The sequence below is a fragment of the Wickerhamomyces anomalus genome (genome assembly GCF_001661255.1).
Source record: "Wickerhamomyces anomalus NRRL Y-366-8 unplaced genomic scaffold WICANscaffold_5, whole genome shotgun sequence".
Classification (NCBI taxonomy): domain Eukaryota; kingdom Fungi; phylum Ascomycota; class Saccharomycetes; order Phaffomycetales; family Wickerhamomycetaceae; genus Hansenula; species Hansenula anomala.
In genome coordinates, this window is record NW_017567114.1 from 1,280,573 (window position 1) to 1,302,249 (window position 21,677).

Consider the following 21,677-nt stretch of genomic DNA (forward strand, 5'->3'; position numbering starts at 1 on the left):
TTATTATAACTAATCTAATTCATCAACAACATCACATAATTGTTCAACATTAATGTCTTTATCATCATTCATAATTTTTTGAAACATTTCCACAATTTTATATTCATTTTTAACTTTTGCCCTATTTTCCACTTCAAATTGTCTATTTTGTGAAATTTTAAAAGCTTCATTAATAATCTCATCATCAATTGAAGCTAATTTTGCAACATTCAAACCATAAGAATTTTTAGAAATTCCCTTGACTAGGTTATATAAAAATGTAACTTTTGGCCATTTTTTCTTATCATCACCATCATCATTTTGACTTGTTTCGATATAACCCATATGATAATTTTCAATTTTCCCATATTTTTTAGACAATTTACAAATTGATGGGAAATGAGTTATAAATAAAATCAAATTTGTTTTGGAAGTTGATTCTTTCATCAAATATTCCAAAATTGATGAAGCTAAACTTATCCCATCAACAGTACCGGTTCCTCTACCAACTTCATCCAATATGATTAAAGATTTCCCATTGGAAGAATTTTGTAAAACATTAAGCACTTGAGACATTTCTGTGAAAAAAGTTGATTCACCTTTAATTAAATCATCTTTTGAACCCATTCTTGTTAAAATTGAATTGAAAACACCCAAAGTTGCAGAATCACATGGAATAAAACAACCACATTGTGCCATGATAACCATAAGAGCAACTTGTTTAACATATGAAGATTTACCACCCATATTTGGACCTGTTATTATAAAGCAATTTTTCAATGAAGAATCCATTTTGATATCATTAGGTACATAAGTGTTTAATTGTTCAATTATTGGGTTTCGACCATTTGAAATATCAATGATTTGTTTATCCACTAAGGTTGGTCTTTTATAATTCAATGAAGTTGAAGTTGTTGTGATGGATAATAAACAATCAAATTTTGCTAAATTTTTAATAAATTGATTTAAATTTGAATAATTTTCATCTAATTTCCGAACAAATTTTTGAAAAACAGAATGACAAGCATTTAAATATAATTCATTATGATATTGTAATAATTTCATCAATTCTATTGTTTTGGGAGTTCTAAATCTTGACACTAATTTTGATCCATTAATTTTAACCCAATCTTTCGGGATGATTTTAACAAGACCAGTTCTAACTTCAATTAAGTAAGGTTCTCTTGAACTTGTAACGAAATCCAATGAAGGTCTTTTGAGAAAAGTTTTAACTCTTGTTAATTCTTCTTGTAATTGATCTTTAATTGATGAAATTTCAATATCTTGAGTAATAATTTCATCTTGATTAATTCTCAAAGTGTTTAAATTGAAATATTTTAAAATATGATCATCATTTGAATGTTGATCATCCATTGCATATTGAGAGTTAATCATGGAGATGAAATTTGAAATGTTTAAATCAATTGAAATTTGAATTAAATTTTGAAATAAATCTTCCAATAATGAAGATTTTAAACTGTTTAAAATTTCATATTTACCAAATTTAATAATTAAATTCGTAATTTCTTCAAATTTTAACAAGAAAATGTATAATTCTTTTCTCTTAACTTTCCCATAATGTAATCTATTCAAAATTTTCTCCAAGTCTGGTGAATTTTTCAATAAATTTGCCAAATTTTCCAAAAAATGATTGAAATTTGATTGAATATTCTCCACGGCATCAAATCTTTTTTCAATTTCCTCTCTATTTGTTAATGGTTTTGATATCCAATTTCTTAATAATCTATAACCAAATTTAGTTCTTGTATGATCCATCAACCAAAGTAGAGACCCAAATTGTTCATTATTTGTTGAATTTGTGAAAATTTCTAAATTTGTTAGGGAATTTGAATTTAAAATCATATGATTTGATTGAACAAAATTTAAATAATTTGAAACAATTTTGAAAGAAGAGTCTAATTGAAATTCTTTTAAATAATCTATTAAAATTGAACAACAAATTTGGAAATTAATTGATTTTGTGGAAATGAATTCAAATAAATTAGAATCATCCAAGACATAATCATTTAAATATGATTCATAAAAATTTTTCTTCAAGAATGGAATTTTATTTATTCTGATATTTTGAGAATTTGATGTGATAAAATTTTCCAATGTACGATTTGTTAATTCACTTAAATTATCTTCAAAATACATAAATTCAATTGGTTCCAAATGTAATAATCTTGTTTCTAATTCATTTCTAAGAAAATCATCTTCGAACTCATCATAAGTGATTTCACCAGCTAAAGGTTGGATTGAAACCATTGTGAAATGAACCATATTATCATTTAATGGTGTTTCCAGAATTGAAATTAAAGAATCTAATTTCTTATCATTTATTTGGTTATTTGAATCATCATATTCAATATATGTTCCCTTTGTGAAGACATTTGATAATTGTCTTTTAAACAGATTTGAAGATTTAGATTCAACTGATTTAATTGCACTTGTTTCAGTTTGATCCACAATGCCAATTTTTAAACCTTTATCTAATAATCTTTGTAAATGAATATGCAATCTTGGTTCAGGGATAGAACAATAAGCTAACTTATTGTATAATTTATCAGTTGGGGATTCATCAATGATATTTAATTTCCCTGGAACCAACATTATATTTAAAATTTTATGAACAATAACAGCATCTTGACAATAAAATTTATATTTATAACCAACTTGAATTGCCAGTATTTTGTCCAAATGTTGTAATTTAAGATCTTTAACTTGTTGATCTAAAGGTGTCAGTTTTGAAGTTGCCTTTGTTTTTTGCCTTTTAGTTGGAGGTGGTGTTGGTTCAGCCTCATCATCATCATTATCTGAATCAATAGGTGGCTTTTCAACTTTTGAATTAAACACCTGAGATAATTTTTCCTTATAGTTTTCTCTCCTTATGATTTGATCAGTTGTTGGTTGTGAAGGTGGCGAACTTTGAGATTTATTGTATTGGAACTGAGATTTCCTCTGTATTGCTAATTCAGCATTGAGTGCATCTTGCCTTAGCTCATCTTGATCCACTTCTGGAGTCTTTGGAGGCTTTGGAGTTTCTTTCTTTGGAGATGGTTTGAAGAACCTGCTGATGGATGGCTGACTTGGTTTGGGCTGAGAACTCTTCATGATATTGGTTTCAGAAATTAGACGCCCATCTTTTTCCAATAGTGAAAATATTGAAATTTCGTGTTGTTTACGATTTGAATCACAGAACGAGTTCGCGGTAGCCATGTGACTGGTCATGTGATCATATTTTTTTACATTACATTACGTCAGCTTATGTAATACTCTCTATTTTTCTCTCGGTAATCGGATAATCGCAGACACGCCTGTGGCGCTTCAAATTGCCAAAGGATTTCACAATTTTGAGATAGCGAAAAAAAGAGTTGAGAATAAAAATTTTCATGAGTCTGTGGCTGCTTTGGAGACAACGAGATGTTGCTGACAATAGACAATACATTATACAATACAATACAATATATCCTAATTACTATACTCTATTCTATACTATAATCTATACTCTATACTATTGCTATTACTCTCTCCTCTTATCATCGGTCAGCCACGTGCAGTTACCAAATTGCAAGTGCCGTTTTAAAATACTTGCTGACATAAGCCCTGACTCAGCTGTGGTGGATGATAGCTCTCGAGACAACCATTTTATTATTATTAAACTCTCAATTTCCATGAAAATCCATATTCACTTCCACTCTCTTCTCAGTACATGGAATACAAACTACAAACTGAATATAAAGAGATCACTCCTCTGCTGCTACTGCTTCTGCTTCCCTCCACTGCCTCCTGCTCGTTAGACCCTTCCACCGTTGTCAAGTCTACTGCTGCTCATCCCTGATTACCCATAATTATTACAAATATTTATTGATCAAGAAAGAAAGCGTACTTCTTCAGTATGATGCTCAAGACAAACCAATACCAAGTCCCTTTCCTGTATCAAAATAATAGTCATGATTCTGAAAATTCTTCAACCTCTTCATCAAATATCCCAAAGAATTTTATCCAACATCCAAATTTATTTATAAATACTGAACATCATCCTTCTTTACATCGTGCTGATTCTTTTAAACCTGTCCATAATACAATCAAACATCGTCATAGTTTTAGTAATACCCCATCTCAAAAAAGTTTTGAAATCCCTGAATATGAATCTGAAGATTATGAAGATGATGATGTTGAATCCGACGAAGAAGAAGAAGAAGTTGATTTGAAAAATGAAGAGGATGAAAATGATTATTGTTATGGTGGTTATCACCCTGTGGAAATTAATGAAGTTTTAAATCAAAATTATAAAATTATTCGGAAATTAGGTTGGGGTCATTTCTCCACTGTTTGGTTAGCTTATGATCAAAGAAATGATAATCATGTTGCTATTAAAATTGTCAGATCCCAATCCCATTACACTCAAGCTGCCCTTGATGAAATTAAAATCTTGGAAATCATTAATGAAAAAAATCCAAATCATCCAGGTTATAATCATTTAATTAAATTACATGAATGGTTTTATCATAATGGTCCAAATGGGAAACATGTTTGTATGATTTTTGAAGTTTTAGGTGAAAATATGTTGGGTTTGATTAATAAATTTGGTAAAAATACTGATTCTTCATCATCTTCATCAACAGCAGCACCAATTTCAATTAAATTATCAAATATAGAAAAATCTTATGGTGGATTACCAATAACAATAGTTAAACAAATTTCAAAACAATTGTTATTAGCTTTGGATTATTTACATAGAGAATGTGGATTAATTCATACTGACATTAAACCTGAAAATGTGTTATTGGAGATTAAAAATGTGGAGAAGTTTGTTAAATTGTTAAAATTGGATCAATCTAATCAAAAAAAGAAGAAAAAATCATCAAGATCAAATTCTTCAACAACTTCAAATTTAATCAATTCAAATAAAAGAAAATCAAGTTGTGTTTCAATTAATTCTCCAATTAAATGTTCAAAACCATTACCTTCACCTTTAACCTCTTCATCAACTTTTGATTTCCAAGATTATTTTGCAACTTATAATAACAATAGTAATCAAAAAGTTAAAAAAAATTCAATTTCAAAAAATTCTTCATCAAGTGCAGGTTCTATAAAATACTATGATGAGTTTAATAACAATCAATATGAAGAATCTCCAGTTTTCTCAAATCATCAAAATCAATCAACTTCGCCTTCAACCTCATCAAATTTAACCTCATATGTTGTTTGTGCCTCAGCAACAAATTCAGATGATGAAGATGATGAAGAGGAGGGTACAACAACTCCAACAAACTATACATACATTCCAGAAGATGAATTGGCACTACCTACAAGATTCTCATCAATCTCCATGGAGGATTCCTCCACTTCATCACAAATTGATCAAGAATTATCATCAATCATCAATGTCAAATTAGCAGACTTGGGGAATGCATGTTTTAATAACCTCCATTTCACAAATGACATTCAAACTCGTCAATATCGTGCGCCTGAAATCTTATTAGGTCATAAATGGGGTTGTTCGACGGATATTTGGTCTGTTGCATGTTTGATCTTTGAATTAATCACTGGTGATTATTTATTTGATCCAAAGAATGGGAAGAATTATAATAAGGATGATGATCACATTGCACAGATTTTAGAATTGATTGATGATAAAGATGTTTCTTATCAATTTATGATTGATTGTAAATATGCATTGGAGTTTTTCCATTCAGATTTGAAAAGTTTGAGAAGGATTAAAAATTTAAAATATTGGGATTTGAAAAATGTATTGATTCAAAAATATAAAATGAATGAAGAGTTGGCTAAGGAAATTGATTTGTTTTTATCTCCAATGTTGAAAATTGATCCTCAGTTTAGAGTGGATGCTGGTGGTTGGTCAAATCATGATTGGTTAAATGATGTTAAGAATTGTGCTGGTTTTATTAATAGACCTTGTGGTTGTTGTGGTGAAGATATTAAAGGTTGGGATAAGAGATGTAATTAATGAATTGAGAAAAGATAATGATTTGAAAAAGTGCTTGTGATTGGTTTTTGGTTTATTTTTTTGTATTAATTTAATCATCATCATGTTGATTTGGGTTATTTTTTTTATATTCGGTAAAGGTATTTGGTAACTATTTTGGTTTTGAAAACATGTCAGTAATATATGTTTGATTATAATTTCATTGTAACTACATTTCTTTGTATCTAAGGATTTCAATTTATTTCACAATACAAATAAAAAATTCTTTGAGATAACTCAACACAACATAAAAGACAGAAGAAAATTCCTTAGAAACATTTATGATGAACAATAGCTGGACCAGATTCATCATATTCTTGTTTTGAGATCCACATTTGTTGGAAAGTTGATAATGAGGCCAAAATAGAACCACCAATCCAAACAGAATATTTACGTTCTGGTGGAGCAATGATTTTAACCTTCATTGAAGATGGAGCTAAAGCTGTAATTTCCTTTTGCATACGTTCAGCAATACCTGGGAACATGGTGGTACCACCAGATAGAACAATGTTACCATATAATTCTCTTCTAACATCAACATCAGTCTTGATAATAGAGTTATAAGTGGTTTGATCAATACCAGCAGCTTCTAAACCTAATAATGATGGATGGAATAAAGCTTCTGGAGCTCTAAATCTTTCATTACCAATGGTGATGACTTGACCATCTGGTAATTCATATGATTTTTCAATAGCTGATGATTGAGCTGAAGTTTGTAATTCTTGATCGAAATCTAAGGCAACATAAGCCAATTTTTCTTTAATATCACGAACAATTTCTCTTTCAGCAGTAGTGGTGAATGAATAACCACGTTCTGATAAGATTTTCATCAAATAATCAGTTAAATCTCTACCAGCTAAATCAATTCTTAAAATAGCATGTGGTAAAGCGAAACCAGCATAAATTGGAACAACATGGGTAACACCATCACCTGAATCTAAAACAATACCAGTGGTTCTACCTGAAGAGTATAATGATAAAACAGCTTGAATGTTAACATAAAATGCTGGAACGTTGAAAGTTTCAAATAAAATTTGAGTCATTTTTTCTCTGTTTGTTTTTGGATTCATTGGAGCTTCAGTTAATAAAACTGGATGTTCTTCTGGAGCAACACGTAATTCATTGTAAAAAGTATGATGCCAGATTTTTTCCATATCATCCCAGTTGGTAACAATACCATGTTCAATTGGATAACGTAAAGTTAAAATACCTCTTTTAGATTGGGCTTCATCACCAACATATGAATCTTTTTGACCCATACCAACCATGATACCTTGATGTCTTGGTCTACCAACGATTGATGGGAAAACAGCACGTGGAGCGTCATCACCGGCAAAACCAGCTTTACACATACCAGAACCGTTATCAATAACTAACTGTTGTTTTGTTAGTATGGCTGATGAAAAATAAAAATATTATACCTGTGAAAATAACTTCATGGACAATAAAGACACATAAAGAATTAATCAATGAATGTTACTTACAGCAGCAATTTCTTCTGTTTAAAATAGTTAGTATATATGAACCATTATTGTTTCCTCAATTGTCCAATTGCCATTTAGATGAGGGCAAAAATCAATGAGATCAATGGAACTATCAACCAGATAAGAGAACAACACCATTCTGATGGAATCTAAACTTCATTGTACAAAGCCTTCTTGTTCCTTTTGATGTTTTGAAGTTTTCCAATGGATTGAAAAAATTTCACCAAAAATGGAAAAACTCAATCAGCCGCCATCACCGTGATCCCTTTGGAAAAAACTGAAAATTCAAAAGGTTTCAAACAAAGCAACAAAATCATCAAATCAAATAGAAATTCCATCAAATTGAATCACGAAATTGTCTTTCAATTGATTGAGTTCTTTGATTGATCTTTTTTGATTGTTTTCTCCTTGATTCATCATCAGTTGGGTGTAGATCAGATCTTATCTTGCGACGCGTTTTCCCATTGAAAAGAGAGGCAAAAAAAGGCAAGAATCCCAATTTGATTCATCAATCTAGTTCATACTAGAGAGTCTAAAGAGTCTCTTGATGGAATCCCTGTTTTGTTCTACTTTCTTCGATAAAAGAAACCTCAGTTGGAATCTAGAATGTACTATATCTCTCTCTGATCCCAAAAACTTTTCTCGAATCTCTCTCTCAAACCCTTCCTCCCCCTTGTGGCAATTGGACATGATAAAGACGGCTAGAGCACTTACCTCCTTCCATTGTGAATGATTTATTATTATAAGATGAGTACAACAAGTGGAAACGTCTTTGTTCGTTGTTGGTGGGAATTGAAAGCTGTTTAGGGGGAGGGAATGTTTTGGAAAACGAAAATGAGGCCAACGAATCGAATGGGGTCGGAACTGGGTGGGCAACTGGGCGAGGATTGGAGGGCGGGTTACCCTCGTATGTCATATATTTATAGTATAAGCTATTTAAAGTACAATAAAGTCATGTTAATTACATAGCCTTGGTGATTAGGTACTAGACTGCTGTTTATGATGCTTGATTATGGCACTGATATTCAGTTCGTGTGTTTTATTGCCGTTGTTCTCAATCTTGAAATCAATTGATCTATTCTGTTTTCGGAAATTAATTGCACCAACATGAAACATTTCAATCAATTAACAACAATTGACTTTACAATTGATTGAGTGAATGGATTTCTGAGATTGGATGGCATTGGTGTCCAATATTTCTAATCCCTTGTTATAACATTGATCCCCCAAATATTATTAAAGTCAGTGACTTCTGGCTGTGTCTGGTATCAATTATGAATCGAGTGACTGAGCTTTGAATCCCAGTCAAAATAAAGCGAGAACTTTCAAAAAAATAACAATAGCCAATCCTTTAATACTGGCTATCGTATATATTAGACCACTATGTATTTCAATCAAGTTAATTGGACTTCTGATCCATAAACTAGTCTTTCTTGATTATAAAACATTTGGAACTCAGCACAAACCGGATCAAATCTCTTCAAACTCTATATTCATAACCATACCAACTATAACTTCATAAATCACCATTTAATTCACCTTTAACTCTCTATTTAAGCTTCAAACCACACTTCTTTAATCAATTCATAGCCATTGTTTACCCGGAATAGAGCTCTATTACGTGAGCAGCTCCGCGAAATCGCGAAATCGCGCTTTTGATATTTCCAAACACGCTTTTACAAAATTAATAAATTAATGAGTGGTATTATATGAACGAAGCTGTTTTCCAAAGTTAAACGTTGAAGTCGCAAGCATCCGCCATGGATTCAAATATAGACCCCAATATTGACCCCTCTATGGAGTCTCAGTCTGGATTATTCTCAAAATTTTCAATCAATAACGATTTCCATTCACATCAAGATGATACAGAACAAGTTCATGAAGCTGATGATTTTATAAATCAACAATACATAGATGATAACGGTGTCTCAAGCTCAAACTCTGCTAATGCTGTTGCCGTTGCCGCTGCTGCAAATCTGTCGAATATTATCAATTTCAATCATTTACAAGGTCTACATGATCGATCAAATACTTCATCACCTCCACCATCAACAACAAATGCACGTTCTCAAGATAATTTGATAACTTCACCAAGTCAATCAAATGAGAATGGGAATTCTTCACAAGTGCATCATCATGATCATCGTGAAAACTCAAATCAAGATCCTTTGAACTTCATTCATGACACTTTATCTTCATTAGATCATGAAAATGGGTCAACAACATTACATACCCAAGAGCAGCAACATCATCACCATCTTCAGCAACACCAATCCCCTTCCTCTGCCTCATCATCCCCATCTTCAGCTGCAACAACAATATATTCAAAGGATAAACAACCAAAACAACGTATTATCCATGACTCAGAATCTCAAGTTAGTATAGTTGTGGTAAATCCAGCTTCTAATGAAGGTACACGCCGTTTAGGAAGACCAAGAAAAAATATACCGAAACAAACAAATTCACCAGCAAATTCTTCTACTCAAAATTTGGATAAAAGTTTATTATCAAGATTTAGATTTGATTCATTACCTGTTATTGGACCTGGTTCTAGAGGTGGTCGCAAGAAAAAAAATGGAATCATTACAAAACCTGGTAGACAAGCTCGTTTTGAAAAAGGTTCTAAAGAATTGAAATTAGTTGTAAAAGAAAGTTCTGAAGAATTAGAAGAACCAGATGTTAAAGCTATAGATGAAACCTCTCTTATTAAAAAAAATGATGAAGATGATGATGCAGATCTAATAGTTGTGGATGAAGTTAAAAATCAAACTCCAAAATCACAACCCAAGATCATCCTAGAGGATTATTATTCTCTGAAGGCAAAGGGCAGAAGTACTGCAAAAGACACAAATAATGCATTTACAAAATTAGGTCTTGCTCCACAGACTAATAAACCACAACCAGTCATTAAGAAGAGAAAAGATACCCCTGGTGCAATAGTTGGTGCTTATTATGATATCTATGAACCAGAATTAGTGGATCGTAATCATAATGATCAGGATATGAACTTGATTGCTTTAGGTTATGAAGTTACACCAGCCCCTTATGCTAAAGACATAATGACAATTTTAGAATTTACAAACAAATTTAAATCAATCTTTAGTGAATTTCATAATTTGGGACCTCAAGATTTTGAAGAAGGTTTAAAATTGCGTCCTTCAACTGCTTATCCCTTAGATAATGCTAAACAATCCACAAAGGAGAAATTATACGATGATGGTGATGAAGGTGATGTTTCTCAGTTAATGAACAATTTATTGTATCAATTGTTAACGTTGGTGTTGAATAGGAAAAGACCAATTGATCAAAATGGATTAACAAGAGCATTAGAAGATTTGAACAAATTAGTCTTATCATTTGGTTTACCAAGTGAATGGAGAGATGATTCACAAATTTTCAACAATCCAAAACCTACAATTGTTCAAGAACAAGAGGATGAACCTGTGGACCCTGAAAACACCGAAATTTTGGATTCAACTCATTATCAATTTGATACAACTAAACCATTAGCACATACACCTTTAGATAATGAGAATTTTGAAATTGACGGATTGATTGCCTTGGAACCAAAAGATCGATTGATTTTTTTGAGAAGTTTGGTACAGTGGTGCTTATCAAATTCAGATATCATAAAGCAAGAACTCGCCTCTCAATTATCAAGACAAGAATCTTCAGGAGAAAAAGAAACTTATTATATCTCAAGATTCATCAAAGATGGTTCAAAGGGAATCGAAACTGCACTTCAAGAAAAATCTGTAATTAAAAAGAAAAACAAAAAATTGAAGGAAAAGAATCACGAACTCCAGAACCTAAAGAACCTTCAAGTGAAACATTAAATACAAATCCAACTGTGAATCCATTAGATCATCATATGAGTTTTAGATTATTAGACTTCTATGCCGGTGATGGTGGTATAAATGGTCGTTTTTATCTATGCCGCTCAGCTAATTCCAAAACTGGTGGATTGGCATCATATCAAGAAATAACTTCAATATTGGAAGATTCAAAATCAATTCATGATCTTTTAACAAATGAACAACCTTCAAGATTCAAACTTTATGTCCAGGATGTTACCACTATGCTTTCTGAAGTTTATAAACTGGAGAGATCAGATGAAGAATTATTAGATCCGTGGTATGAAATTGCTGGTAATACTGAAGAATTGAATGATTTTTTACAATACTTGTCAGAAAAATTGAAGACTAATAGATCAAAACAGTTGAATAATTTATACAATTATTTGAATGCCCTGTTGCCAATATTGGTCAAGTATGAAACTTTACAAAAAGATTATAGACCAACAAGATCAAGTCGTAAAAGAGAACAAGTTACAAATTATCGTGAAAATGACAAGAAATTGAAACAAATGTTGGCTGAAGAAGGTGATGAAGATGAATTTTTAAATAATGATAGTGAGGATGAAGAAGATGAAGGTTTTGGATTAGTGGAAGCTGATGACGATGACGATGATGATGATGATTATAAAGAATAAATTAATTTTAATGATCTGATTTTTATTCTACAGTTTTAATTAATGTTTGTGTAAGTACATTGGATTATAGATCACTTTTTTGCCCTTTTTGATAAAATTGAAGTAGTTTTTTCGTTTCTATAAAAATCATCATTTCTTCTTTTTTTAAGTTCTTTATCTTTGGATTCATCAATTGTGATTAGAAGATCTTCATTGGCTAATGCCTTATTTTTTTCATTGTCATCAAATTTTAAAGCATGAGAATAAAGATCAATGTCTGAGTCTGAATCTGAATCATCAAGGTTATCAAAATCATCATCTTTATCTGAATGAGGCTCCTTGGTTGGTTTTGGCTTTTTTGTGTGTTTCTCTTCTGATGGAGATGGTTTTTTTATTTCAATCTTCTCTTTGAATGATTTTAAAAGTTTAAGAGTTTCCAATTCTCTCAATTCTTTCTCACTCTTTTTGGAAACTTTCAAAGTTGGGTTTTTTGACAAGTATTTATTTCTTTCTTGGTCAATTATAGATTCTTTTTCTTCAATTTCTTTTGTTTCGTCATTGTTTAGCGAAGACTTTAGATTATCAATCTGTGATCTAATTTCTTGAAGTTGGACATCTCTGTCTATGGTTTTATCCTGCGCCTTTTCCTTTTCCTTCAGTACCGAGGGATGATCTTGCTCTGGTTCAACTATATCTATCGATGCTTCTTCTTTGGATAATTTTTTATCATTCAATAGCTCATGTGCACTCTTCATTTTGATCTTTACACTCTGATCAACATCTTCTTCTTCACCATCTTCACCATAGTTAAGCTTAACTTTATTCTTTTTCTTTTGCTTTGACTTCTTTATCGGCACTTTTTCCTTTACTGAAATAAATTCCTCCTTCTTCAAATCTTCAAAATATGGGACTAGAACTTCACTACTCAAAATTTTCACTGGATATAAAGGAGTCTCACCATCTTCTGATAATTCACCTTCACTTATTTTGATCACATTGAAAATTGAATCACCAACAACTTTACCAAACATTGTATTTCTATTATTCAATTCACTTGTCTCTTTCAAAGTTATAAAGAATTTCCCAGTATTTGAATTTCTCGTGTCAAGATTAACAGATCCTAGTAAGCCACGTCTGTTGAATCGTATTCTTGTGTTGAACTCATCTTGGAAAGGTTCTTGATTCAAAACACCATCAACTTGGGCAATAAAATTTGGAATAATTCGATTAAATAACCAACCATTAAATTTTTGATTCAAGATATTAGTCAAGAAAATTCGGCTTGTTATAGGGGTTTCTTTGGCCCATAGTTCAATATCAATAGCACCTTTGGTTGTGTTCAGTCTTGCCTTTGCAGTTGTTGATGGTTCTAAACTCATAATTTGATTGGATTGGCTGAAGTTGTTTATGCTGATGAAATGAACTTTTATGTCAAAATTGAAGTGCACTATTTTTTTTAATCGTGTCATGTGACTTTGAGCCAAAAGCTAAACATCTATGATAAAAGCATCTAATTCAGAATAAAGATTGCATGTATTGTAAATAAATAGAATAAATAATGTATTTATACCTTTGAGATATAAAATAAATAAATAATAAATAACTTATGTAGATAAATAAATAGAACACACCTCAAGCATCAAGAACAGTAACATACTTTCTCTTTTCTTGAATCTCCTTTTCAGTAGGTGGTAAATCTTGAGCATGTAAATAGTTTCTTCTGTCATGAGTGTAACGGAAAACAAGATCTTCTAATCTATCAGGAATGATTTGCAAATCAGCAAAAGTCTTTGCAGTTGGATCAATTTCTTGATTGATGAATTGTTTTTCTATTTGATCAGTATTTGGCCATATAAAGTTTGGTAAATATTTTGCCAATCCTAGAGCAAGACCTTTTGGAAGATTGACATTAATATAGTCTTTCTTAGTGACAGGTTCAATCATATTTCTGATTTCACGAATACTATATCTTTCATTACCAAACAATTCAAAAGTTTGACCCACAGTTGAATCATCGAAACCAATTCTTTCCAAGGCAGTTGCAACATCTAAAGCATGTGCTGGATAAATTGTTTCCAAATTATTGTTAACAGTCCAAACCAATTTAACATCTGCCAAGATACTTAACAATCTATCTTCTCTACCATATAATGGAGCTGGTCTAACAATAGTAACATCAGGATAAATTTCACGAACAGCTTGTTCTCCCAGCCCTTTTGTAGCAAAGAAGATTGAATCTGATTTTGGGTTGGCATTATGAGAACTAACATGGATAAATCTTGGAACACCGGCATCTTTTGTTGCTTGTGCAATACGTTTGGCAGCTTCAATGTTAACATCAGCCATCTTGAAATTTCTTGTATCATAATCAACACCGATTAAATTATAAACAATATCTGAATACTTGACCGCTTCTTTGATTGATTCTAAATTTCTAACATCAAATTCAACAAAATTAACAACACCTAAATCACCAGGAACTTTTAAGAATCTTCTCTTGAGGTCATCTCTATATGGAACAACAGTGATTGTACCATTTTTAGCTAGCTTAGAAGTTAAATAACGTCCAACAAACCCAGGAGCACCAAACACTGTTGCTGTATAACCAGTTCTTGAGGAACGACCATTATGGCCAACAGCAATTTTAACATCACCAGTTCTGGTGATGTTGATATCACTCTTCAAGATTTGAGAGGATTGGAATCTCACTTGGATGAATCTTCCCTTTGCCAATGAATTCCTCAACATGGTTGTAGTTTTTAGTTTGATGTTTTTGATTCAAACTTGTTTAGTAGTTTCCTGTTTTTTTGTTTTCCTCCTTAAATTTTTGGTTTCACTGGCTGGAGAAAGAAATCGGTTGTTGCACTACTTTCTTCAAGATTCACGAAATTCGATTAAACAATACATTTTTTAAATAACAGAAAAAAGAACTAAATATTGAATTAATAGCTTTAAATTATGATACAGTGGATGGGTTCATATCCCGTACGTGATTTTGATGGTTGTTGTACGATGTTGTGGATTTTTAATTGAGTGCAAATGTTGAAATATAACCATATGTTTAGCATTGGGATCTATTATATTTTGAAGCATTGAGCAACATTGTGGAATTGGATTCATTAGACAAAAATACGCAAGATTTCAAGAACAGCACCACCTGCAATCAAAAATGCAAGCAAAACTAGAGAAATAGGTTAGTACTGATTCATAATGATTGTACTATCCAAAAGAAAGAGAAACTGTGGTAAAGAAAAACGTGAATGGCAATAGTCATATTCTTGGTTAATTCCAGCATTATTCATTACTTCCCATCAATCTCTAATTCTTCAAAATTTCACTTACTAAACCATCCTTTTGAAATTGGTAATTCTTTTTTAGCAGCAGGTTTGGCTTTACCTCTTTGCTTTTCATGCTTCTTGTAGTATTTTTCATTAGCAATACGTTGTTTTGGAGTTTGAACGGCCTATACAAAGAAAAAGTTAGTTGATTTTTGAACAATTGTGTTGATGATTGATCTGGCACGCTTGGGGAAATGTGGTACACCACCTTTGAATGTTAGGCAGCATTCCAAAAAGATCCACCTAAAGCCACAGGCCAATATCCACCGATTCAAATACTCACCATCTTGAATATTATGGGAAAGGAACGGTTGCTGAGCTGTGTATCTTCAAACTGAACACTCTAGTTTTACGTATACGTGTTGATTTTTTCGAACTGCTGAAATAAACCTGGCGATTTTCAGGTACGCGCCACACACAAATAAATTCGCGAATTTTTTTGATTTTTTTCCAGCCTGGGTGAAGCTACTTAATTACTCACAACATCTTCAACACTTCAACTTTTAAAAAAAATGAATAAAAATGATGCAAAATTAGCAAAAAATAACGATTAGCGCTGCTCGGTTTCGATCCGAGGACATCAGGGTTATGAGCCCTGCGCGCTTCCACTGCGCCACAGCGCTCTAAAGAGGAGTTGTATATGTCGTTGGAATTTTAGTATATCTAGCAAAACATTTACATTTTTAGCCCGCAAATTTAGTTTATTAAATAAATATCGAGTTCAGTACCTATATAAGTTCCAAATAAACAAAATGTGCAAAATTTAGAAAATTTGAGCCAGTGTTGAAGTTTTTACAGAGGTTTCAATTCTATACTTTGAGATCACTAATTAAATTTCGAGCACCGCAAATTTCCGAAACAAAAATCATTTCGAAATGGTACAATAAACCTATCAAAATGTAGCAAAGATAATGGTTTCCTGAAAAAAAAAAAACAAAAGTCGACGAAAGCCGTACAACAACAATATTCAAAAATTTAATCAAGTTCCGCGAGTTCTACGAGCGGGACTTGTTAAAAAAAAAAAAAAAAAAAAAATACAAGTTTTTTTAAATCGCCAAAATAACCACTTTTACGTTATTTTTAAAAGATGATATCAAAATTTAGGAATTTGGTCGTTTTTTTTTTGAAAGGTGATGTGGTTTTAAAATCCCTTTATACTACATTGTGTTTTTACAGAATAAAAAATATAACCATTAATTTACTTCAATGTCAGAAATATCGAAACTGATATTGTTGATTGAGAAAGTTTCAGCATTAGGATCGTTTTGATTGTTGGTATTTTGATCATTGTTGAATAACAGATGAATGTTTTTTATTGATGAAGCTCTTGAGAATGCAACGTAAGCTTGACCATGTGCAAAAATTGGTGATGTTAAATCTATTCCTAAGTTTTCAATTGATAAACCTTGACTCTTGTGAACAGTTGATGCAAATGCAAGTTTAATGGGAAATTGTTTTCTTATTAAAACGTTTGGCAAAGCTAAAAAGTCATTTTTGAATTCAATTCTAGGTATATCAAAATTTGTTGGTTTGCCCATAAAATCATAGACAGCTTGAATGACATTCTTAGAAATCTTTTTAATAATCATTTTTGTTCCGTTTGAGATCTTCATTTTTGGATTTAAGTTTCTTGTTATTAAAATAGGAGCACCAACTGATAATTTTAAAGTGGATGGAGGTAAATCATTTTGATTCAAAACTTGTGATTCCAAAGGTGAATTCAATGGAGTGAGTGTGTCTTCATTGGGGTTGAGATAGTAATCATAAGCACTGACTTCTATAATTGGTTGTTGGGAGATGTTATTGGAAAAATGAATTAATGCTTGATCATTTAATATATTGGCATTTGCATTGGTTGGTGTAATAATTTGAGATTTAGAAAAGTAATTTAAAAGTTGTTCAAAATCAAATTCAAGTCTGTATTGAGTGTATCTCTTCAAATATTCTTCATCGTAAATAGAGGAAATTAAATCATTTGAATCAGATGATTTATTTAAGAATGATGGAATTTTAAAGTCAGTGGTGGAATGTTGTCTTAGTTCATTGAGGAAGGATAGGTATTGATCCTTGTGTGGTTCGTTGTCTTTGATTCTGTTGTTCAAATTCAATTCCAACCTAAAAGAATCAGTGAAAAGTGGAGTGGAATAGAATGAGTTCAATAGAGGTGAAATTGAAGATGTATTAGATGTTGATACTGGAGGTAATTGTTTAATATCACCGGAAAAAATAATTGTTTTACCACCCATATGATCATTTGTTTCATTAGCAATTTTTAAACCCACGTTGATGTATTCTAGATCCTTTTTGTGAGACATGCTAATTTCATCAAATATTAAAATATCAAATTCGTCGGAAATTTTTTTGAATAATTTTTTGGATTCTTCATTATGAAATTTTTCATTGTTATCTATTGGTATAGAGAACGTTTTATGGGAAGTTCTCCCAAATAAAAGATTTGTGGCTGCAATACCTGTGGAAGCGCATACCAGAAATTTCTTTTTTTGATTCAAAAAGCATCTAATCAATGAGTTTAATAAAAAAGATTTACCTGAACCTGCACAACCATTCAAATAATAAATTTGGTGTGAATTAGCTATAATTTCATCAAAGGCATGTTGTTGTTCGTTATTTAAATTAATGGTTGTTTGAATATTAGGATGGTCTTTAATTTTATTTATTGTTAATAGCTGATTAATCTCATATTTATTGAGCCATTTGAATTTAGCATCAAACAATGTTTTTAAATATGTTTTGTTAATCATTGATGAATAAAAATTGTTGCATTCTTTATAATAATCTGACAATTTCGATGGGAAGTTGAAAAAGTTGAAATCATAGGTTTGATGATTCAATGAAATTAATAAAGCTGTTTTTAAAAAATCTTTTTTTTGTGATGGATCTTGTGGAATATTGATAGTATTGGGATATGTTGTATTCAAAAATTCTAATAAATTCAGTGTCATAAATTCAAAATATTTGTTAAAAAGATCAGTTGCATTTTCATCAAAAAAGGTTGAATTATTCAAAAAAATGGAAAATGTTGTCTTTAATCTATCAGGTGTTGCTGTATTCTGAATTTCTTCAAAACATAAACTCCAAATTGAATTTTCTTGTGATAAGAGATTATGTTGTTGACATGCTTCTTGAAATGTAGTAGCTAATGACCCGTCAGGACAAATTTTTAAATCTGATAATGAAGTTGGTGATTTCACAAACTTAAGGAGTAAAATAAAACTGAAGCCTTCAGTTCTTTGAGGAGTAACCACAGGAAATCTAGTAATAAATTTTCTATTATTTCTTCTTTTCATCCATTTTTTATTATTGAAATAATAGTGTTGATGGAAATCTTCATAAGTTAAGTTCATTTCGCGAATTTCGCGATTCTCAGCATTGAGTTTGAAAAATTCAATAAGTGGGAACTTTTTATTTTCATCTAGTATAAAGTAGTTTTCTTCATAATTTATTTCATCAACCATTTCATTGTTATTGAATCTTTGACCATTCTCATCATCAGTATCAACTGAGTTATTTTCAAGATCAACTTCAATATCTCCATCAGCATCAACGTTGTTTTGAATATCAACATTAGCAGCATCATTATTGTTACTATTATTATTTTCATCTTCATCTAATTCACTTTCATCTTCACCTTCAAATTCAGCAATATTATCATTTCCTTCAACATTATCGTTGCATTCATTGATATTAATATAATTTCTGAAATGTTCATCATATAAATTTTTCGGTAAGTTAATGTCAATTCTAACCACTTGCAAAGAAGTTTTAACCATCGGTATTTTCAGTAACCTAACAGCAGCTTTTTCAACAGAAATATATCTTCCATTCAAGTATTTTTGAATCTCATCAACGTTTGATTTAATTGTTGCAGATTGGTCGCTTCCTTTGAATATATACTTGAATAAGTATGGTAACACAGATTGATCATTAACATATTCAATATTAATGTGACATTTGAATAAATATGTTAAGAATTTATTATGGGGAACACAACGAATACTGTCAGCAGTTGAACGTTTATATTGAATATGTCCAAATTTATCCACATATGTTTTTGAACATAAAGGTTTTGGGTAACCAAATCTGCAGTATTGTTTTTCATTCACAGAACCATCATTTGAAACTTCCAAAGTTTTACGATGACAATAATCAGAGCAGTTATGGGTGTAATTGCTTTTGAGGAATGATTTGAAATCTTCAGAATAAAGGTGAGAACCATCTTCAACAAATTCAGCTTGAATGTATTGATCAATGTTGGCAATTGTAACATTTTTAATCCACAGTAATACGTGTGCGTGGATATTACCCCTGCGCTGAAACTCGATGGAGTATGTATATTCCATACACTCACCAAGGACTTGAGTAGTTTTGATATAATGCAAAAGAAAATTCAATTTCAATTGGAAAATTCGAATGAGATGAGCTTTTGAATTAGATTTTCCATTAAATTCAGGCCAAGAAGGATTAGCAGTCATTGTTAAAAAAAATGTTGGTTTTCCTAATTTTTGAGAGATACTAATGGTGTCTTTATAGTATTCTTTAAAATAAGAAGATGATCCAATTGTTCTTGAAGGTATAAATGAAAGGTTGGGTGGTATATTCAAAGATTTATGCTGATAATATTTCATGATATTCAAACGATTTTGTTCCAGCAATGCATAACCACATGCTATAAATTCATCTAAAAGTCTTGAACCATAATAAAAAGGATCTAATTGATTTTTTCTTATATGATTTCTGTGGAATAATACCGTAAGTAATTTTTTATATTCGGTGATTGCAATATGTGATTGATTGATTAATTCCTGATTAATACTAATTGTGTTTAGACCTTTTAACATGATAAGAGGGAAACTTAAAGTCAAAGTTTCAATAACATTTTTGAAATTTACCTTCTTTAATTCTTCATCATTCCTGCACCATGCCAAATAATAGTCTCTAAGATTTTCATCGGGTTTTTGTTCAAACACAACAGCACCAGTTTCGTGCAGTATCGGTGAATCGTTTTGTTCATTTTTGTTGAACTCAACCACATTGAATTTAGTGACATCTTCAGATAATCTAAATCTTATGACTTCTTTAAGTGAAGGCTCATCAACAAATGAATCAATTATTTCATCAACAGTTTTATATTGTTGGAATATGGGGTGATTTTCGTTGAAATATTCTTTCATAAAAGGTAAATAAGTTTTAGCTTTTGATTCTTGGTTAGATCTTTTCTCAAAAGAATTCAGAATATCTGAATTTATGGTCTTTATTGTTTTTTGAATTGAATAATGTCTAGAAATCATTAAACCTTTAACTCTAAATGATTGTCCTGGAATATAATTATCATACGTGTTAGAGGTATTTGATGTTGATAAGAAATTGTTGTTCAATGGTAGGCAACGAAAATGGCGGTTAATTAATCTTTTGGCAGAATTAAAATTGTCGTCATTTTCATATAAATCAAAGAAGTTAAAGAATGATGTATTATTTGTCATGATATAATGTTTTGTTGGTAAATTTATTGAAAGTGTACCATAATTGCAACAATAAGGATAAGAAGATGTTGATGAACCTGGTATTTCATATTTGTATATTGATGCACCACAATATTTGCAATAATAATCACCTTCAATAGGAAATTCAATAGGAATAACTTTAGGATTTGGAATTAAAGTACCATTCATTTCAATATATGATTGTTGGTTCAAAAGTTCTCTGTATTTTTTATTGATTTCATTTTTAGATGTAAAGGGAATTAAATTGTTTTTTAATGTTTTCAAATCTTCAAAATGATAAGCTGCTCTATTAACAACATGATCGACATAATAATTGATATGTTGGTCTTGTAAAATGTTGGAATTTTCAATATCATTAATATTGAAGGTGTAAAATCTTGAAGTATCAGAATTTGAGGACGGCATTAATATTTATGATCCTAATTAATTTTTAATATTAATATTAATGTTAAATTAATTAATAGTGTATTAAGTACTAACAATATATAATATAGTTGATAATATTTGAGAGCTCTTTGATTACTGATGAGCTGTGTATTATAATGAATTCCATTATATTGAAAAATATTATGGAGATTAAAAAGTCGATGAATTTTAATACTTATGAAATATATAATTGCTAACTATATTTTGATTACACTACATGAAGGATAAAATTAACTGAATTAAGTGTTGTTTATACAGAATTAAGCGTTGTCTGGGGTACAGTTAATGACGTACTTCGTAAATGTTTAGATCATCGCGAATTGGTTTTTTTCGCGAATATTTAATTATATAACGCAATTGATTTTTCAATCAGCTGGCTTTTAAAATTAACCAATTATAAATTATATTTTACAATATTTTCAGCTACAAATAATATTACAAACAACAATATCAATAAATATTAAG

The 21,677-nt window shown here is 30.8% G+C and overlaps 8 protein-coding genes and 1 non-coding gene across 9 annotated transcripts; 2 read left to right on the top strand and 7 right to left on the bottom strand.

Annotated features, from left to right (window-relative positions):
- Positions 1–9: 9 nt before the first annotated feature.
- Positions 10–3,093, bottom strand: MSH3 (mismatch repair protein MSH3; the record flags this gene model as incomplete). The annotated part of the gene is made up of 1 exon (XM_019182098.1): positions 10–3,093. One exon carries the CDS (start codon positions 3,091–3,093, stop codon positions 10–12), a length of 3,084 nt encoding a protein of 1,027 aa, XP_019037650.1.
- Positions 3,094–4,195: 1,102 nt separating this feature from the next.
- Positions 4,196–5,935, top strand: WICANDRAFT_17860 (uncharacterized protein; the record flags this gene model as incomplete). Its single annotated transcript, XM_019180763.1, has 3 exons — positions 4,196–4,571; positions 4,641–4,904; positions 5,115–5,935. Coding segments are annotated over 3 exons (1,461 nt in total), but the record flags the coding sequence as incomplete, so codon positions are not given.
- Positions 5,936–6,240: 305 nt separating this feature from the next.
- Positions 6,241–8,179, bottom strand: ACT1 (actin; the record flags this gene model as incomplete). Its single annotated transcript, XM_019183765.1, has 3 exons — positions 6,241–7,347; positions 7,456–7,469; positions 8,170–8,179. 3 exons carry the CDS (start codon positions 8,177–8,179, stop codon positions 6,241–6,243), a joined length of 1,131 nt encoding a protein of 376 aa, XP_019037652.1.
- Positions 8,180–9,215: 1,036 nt separating this feature from the next.
- Positions 9,216–11,947, top strand: WICANDRAFT_85480 (uncharacterized protein; the record flags this gene model as incomplete). The annotated part of the gene is made up of 2 exons (XM_019185897.1): positions 9,216–11,172; positions 11,223–11,947. 2 exons carry the CDS (start codon positions 9,216–9,218, stop codon positions 11,945–11,947), a joined length of 2,682 nt encoding a protein of 893 aa, XP_019037653.1.
- Positions 11,948–12,816: 869 nt separating this feature from the next.
- Positions 12,817–13,305, bottom strand: CWC27 (putative peptidylprolyl isomerase CWC27; the record flags this gene model as incomplete). Its single annotated transcript, XM_019182228.1, has 1 exon — positions 12,817–13,305. A coding segment is annotated over one exon (489 nt), but the record flags the coding sequence as incomplete, so codon positions are not given.
- Positions 13,306–13,558: 253 nt separating this feature from the next.
- WICANDRAFT_80588 (complex I NDUFA9 subunit family protein) lies at positions 13,559–14,674 on the bottom strand (the record flags this gene model as incomplete). Its single annotated transcript, XM_019185087.1, has 1 exon — positions 13,559–14,674. One exon carries the CDS (start codon positions 14,672–14,674, stop codon positions 13,559–13,561), a length of 1,116 nt encoding a protein of 371 aa, XP_019037655.1.
- A 1,141-nt stretch (positions 14,675–15,815) lies between these two features.
- On the bottom strand, positions 15,816–15,887 carry WICANDRAFT_t112. The gene has a single exon. It is a non-coding gene; the product is annotated as a tRNA-Met (tRNA).
- A 1,045-nt stretch (positions 15,888–16,932) lies between these two features.
- On the bottom strand, positions 16,933–17,920 carry WICANDRAFT_96319 (uncharacterized protein; the record flags this gene model as incomplete). The annotated part of the gene is made up of 1 exon (XM_019186514.1): positions 16,933–17,920. A coding segment is annotated over exon 1 (160 nt), but the record flags the coding sequence as incomplete, so codon positions are not given.
- Positions 17,921–19,589: 1,669 nt separating this feature from the next.
- On the bottom strand, positions 19,590–19,910 carry WICANDRAFT_33963 (uncharacterized protein; the record flags this gene model as incomplete). Its single annotated transcript, XM_019182135.1, has 1 exon — positions 19,590–19,910. A coding segment is annotated over one exon (321 nt), but the record flags the coding sequence as incomplete, so codon positions are not given.
- Positions 19,911–21,677: the final 1,767 nt, after the last annotated feature.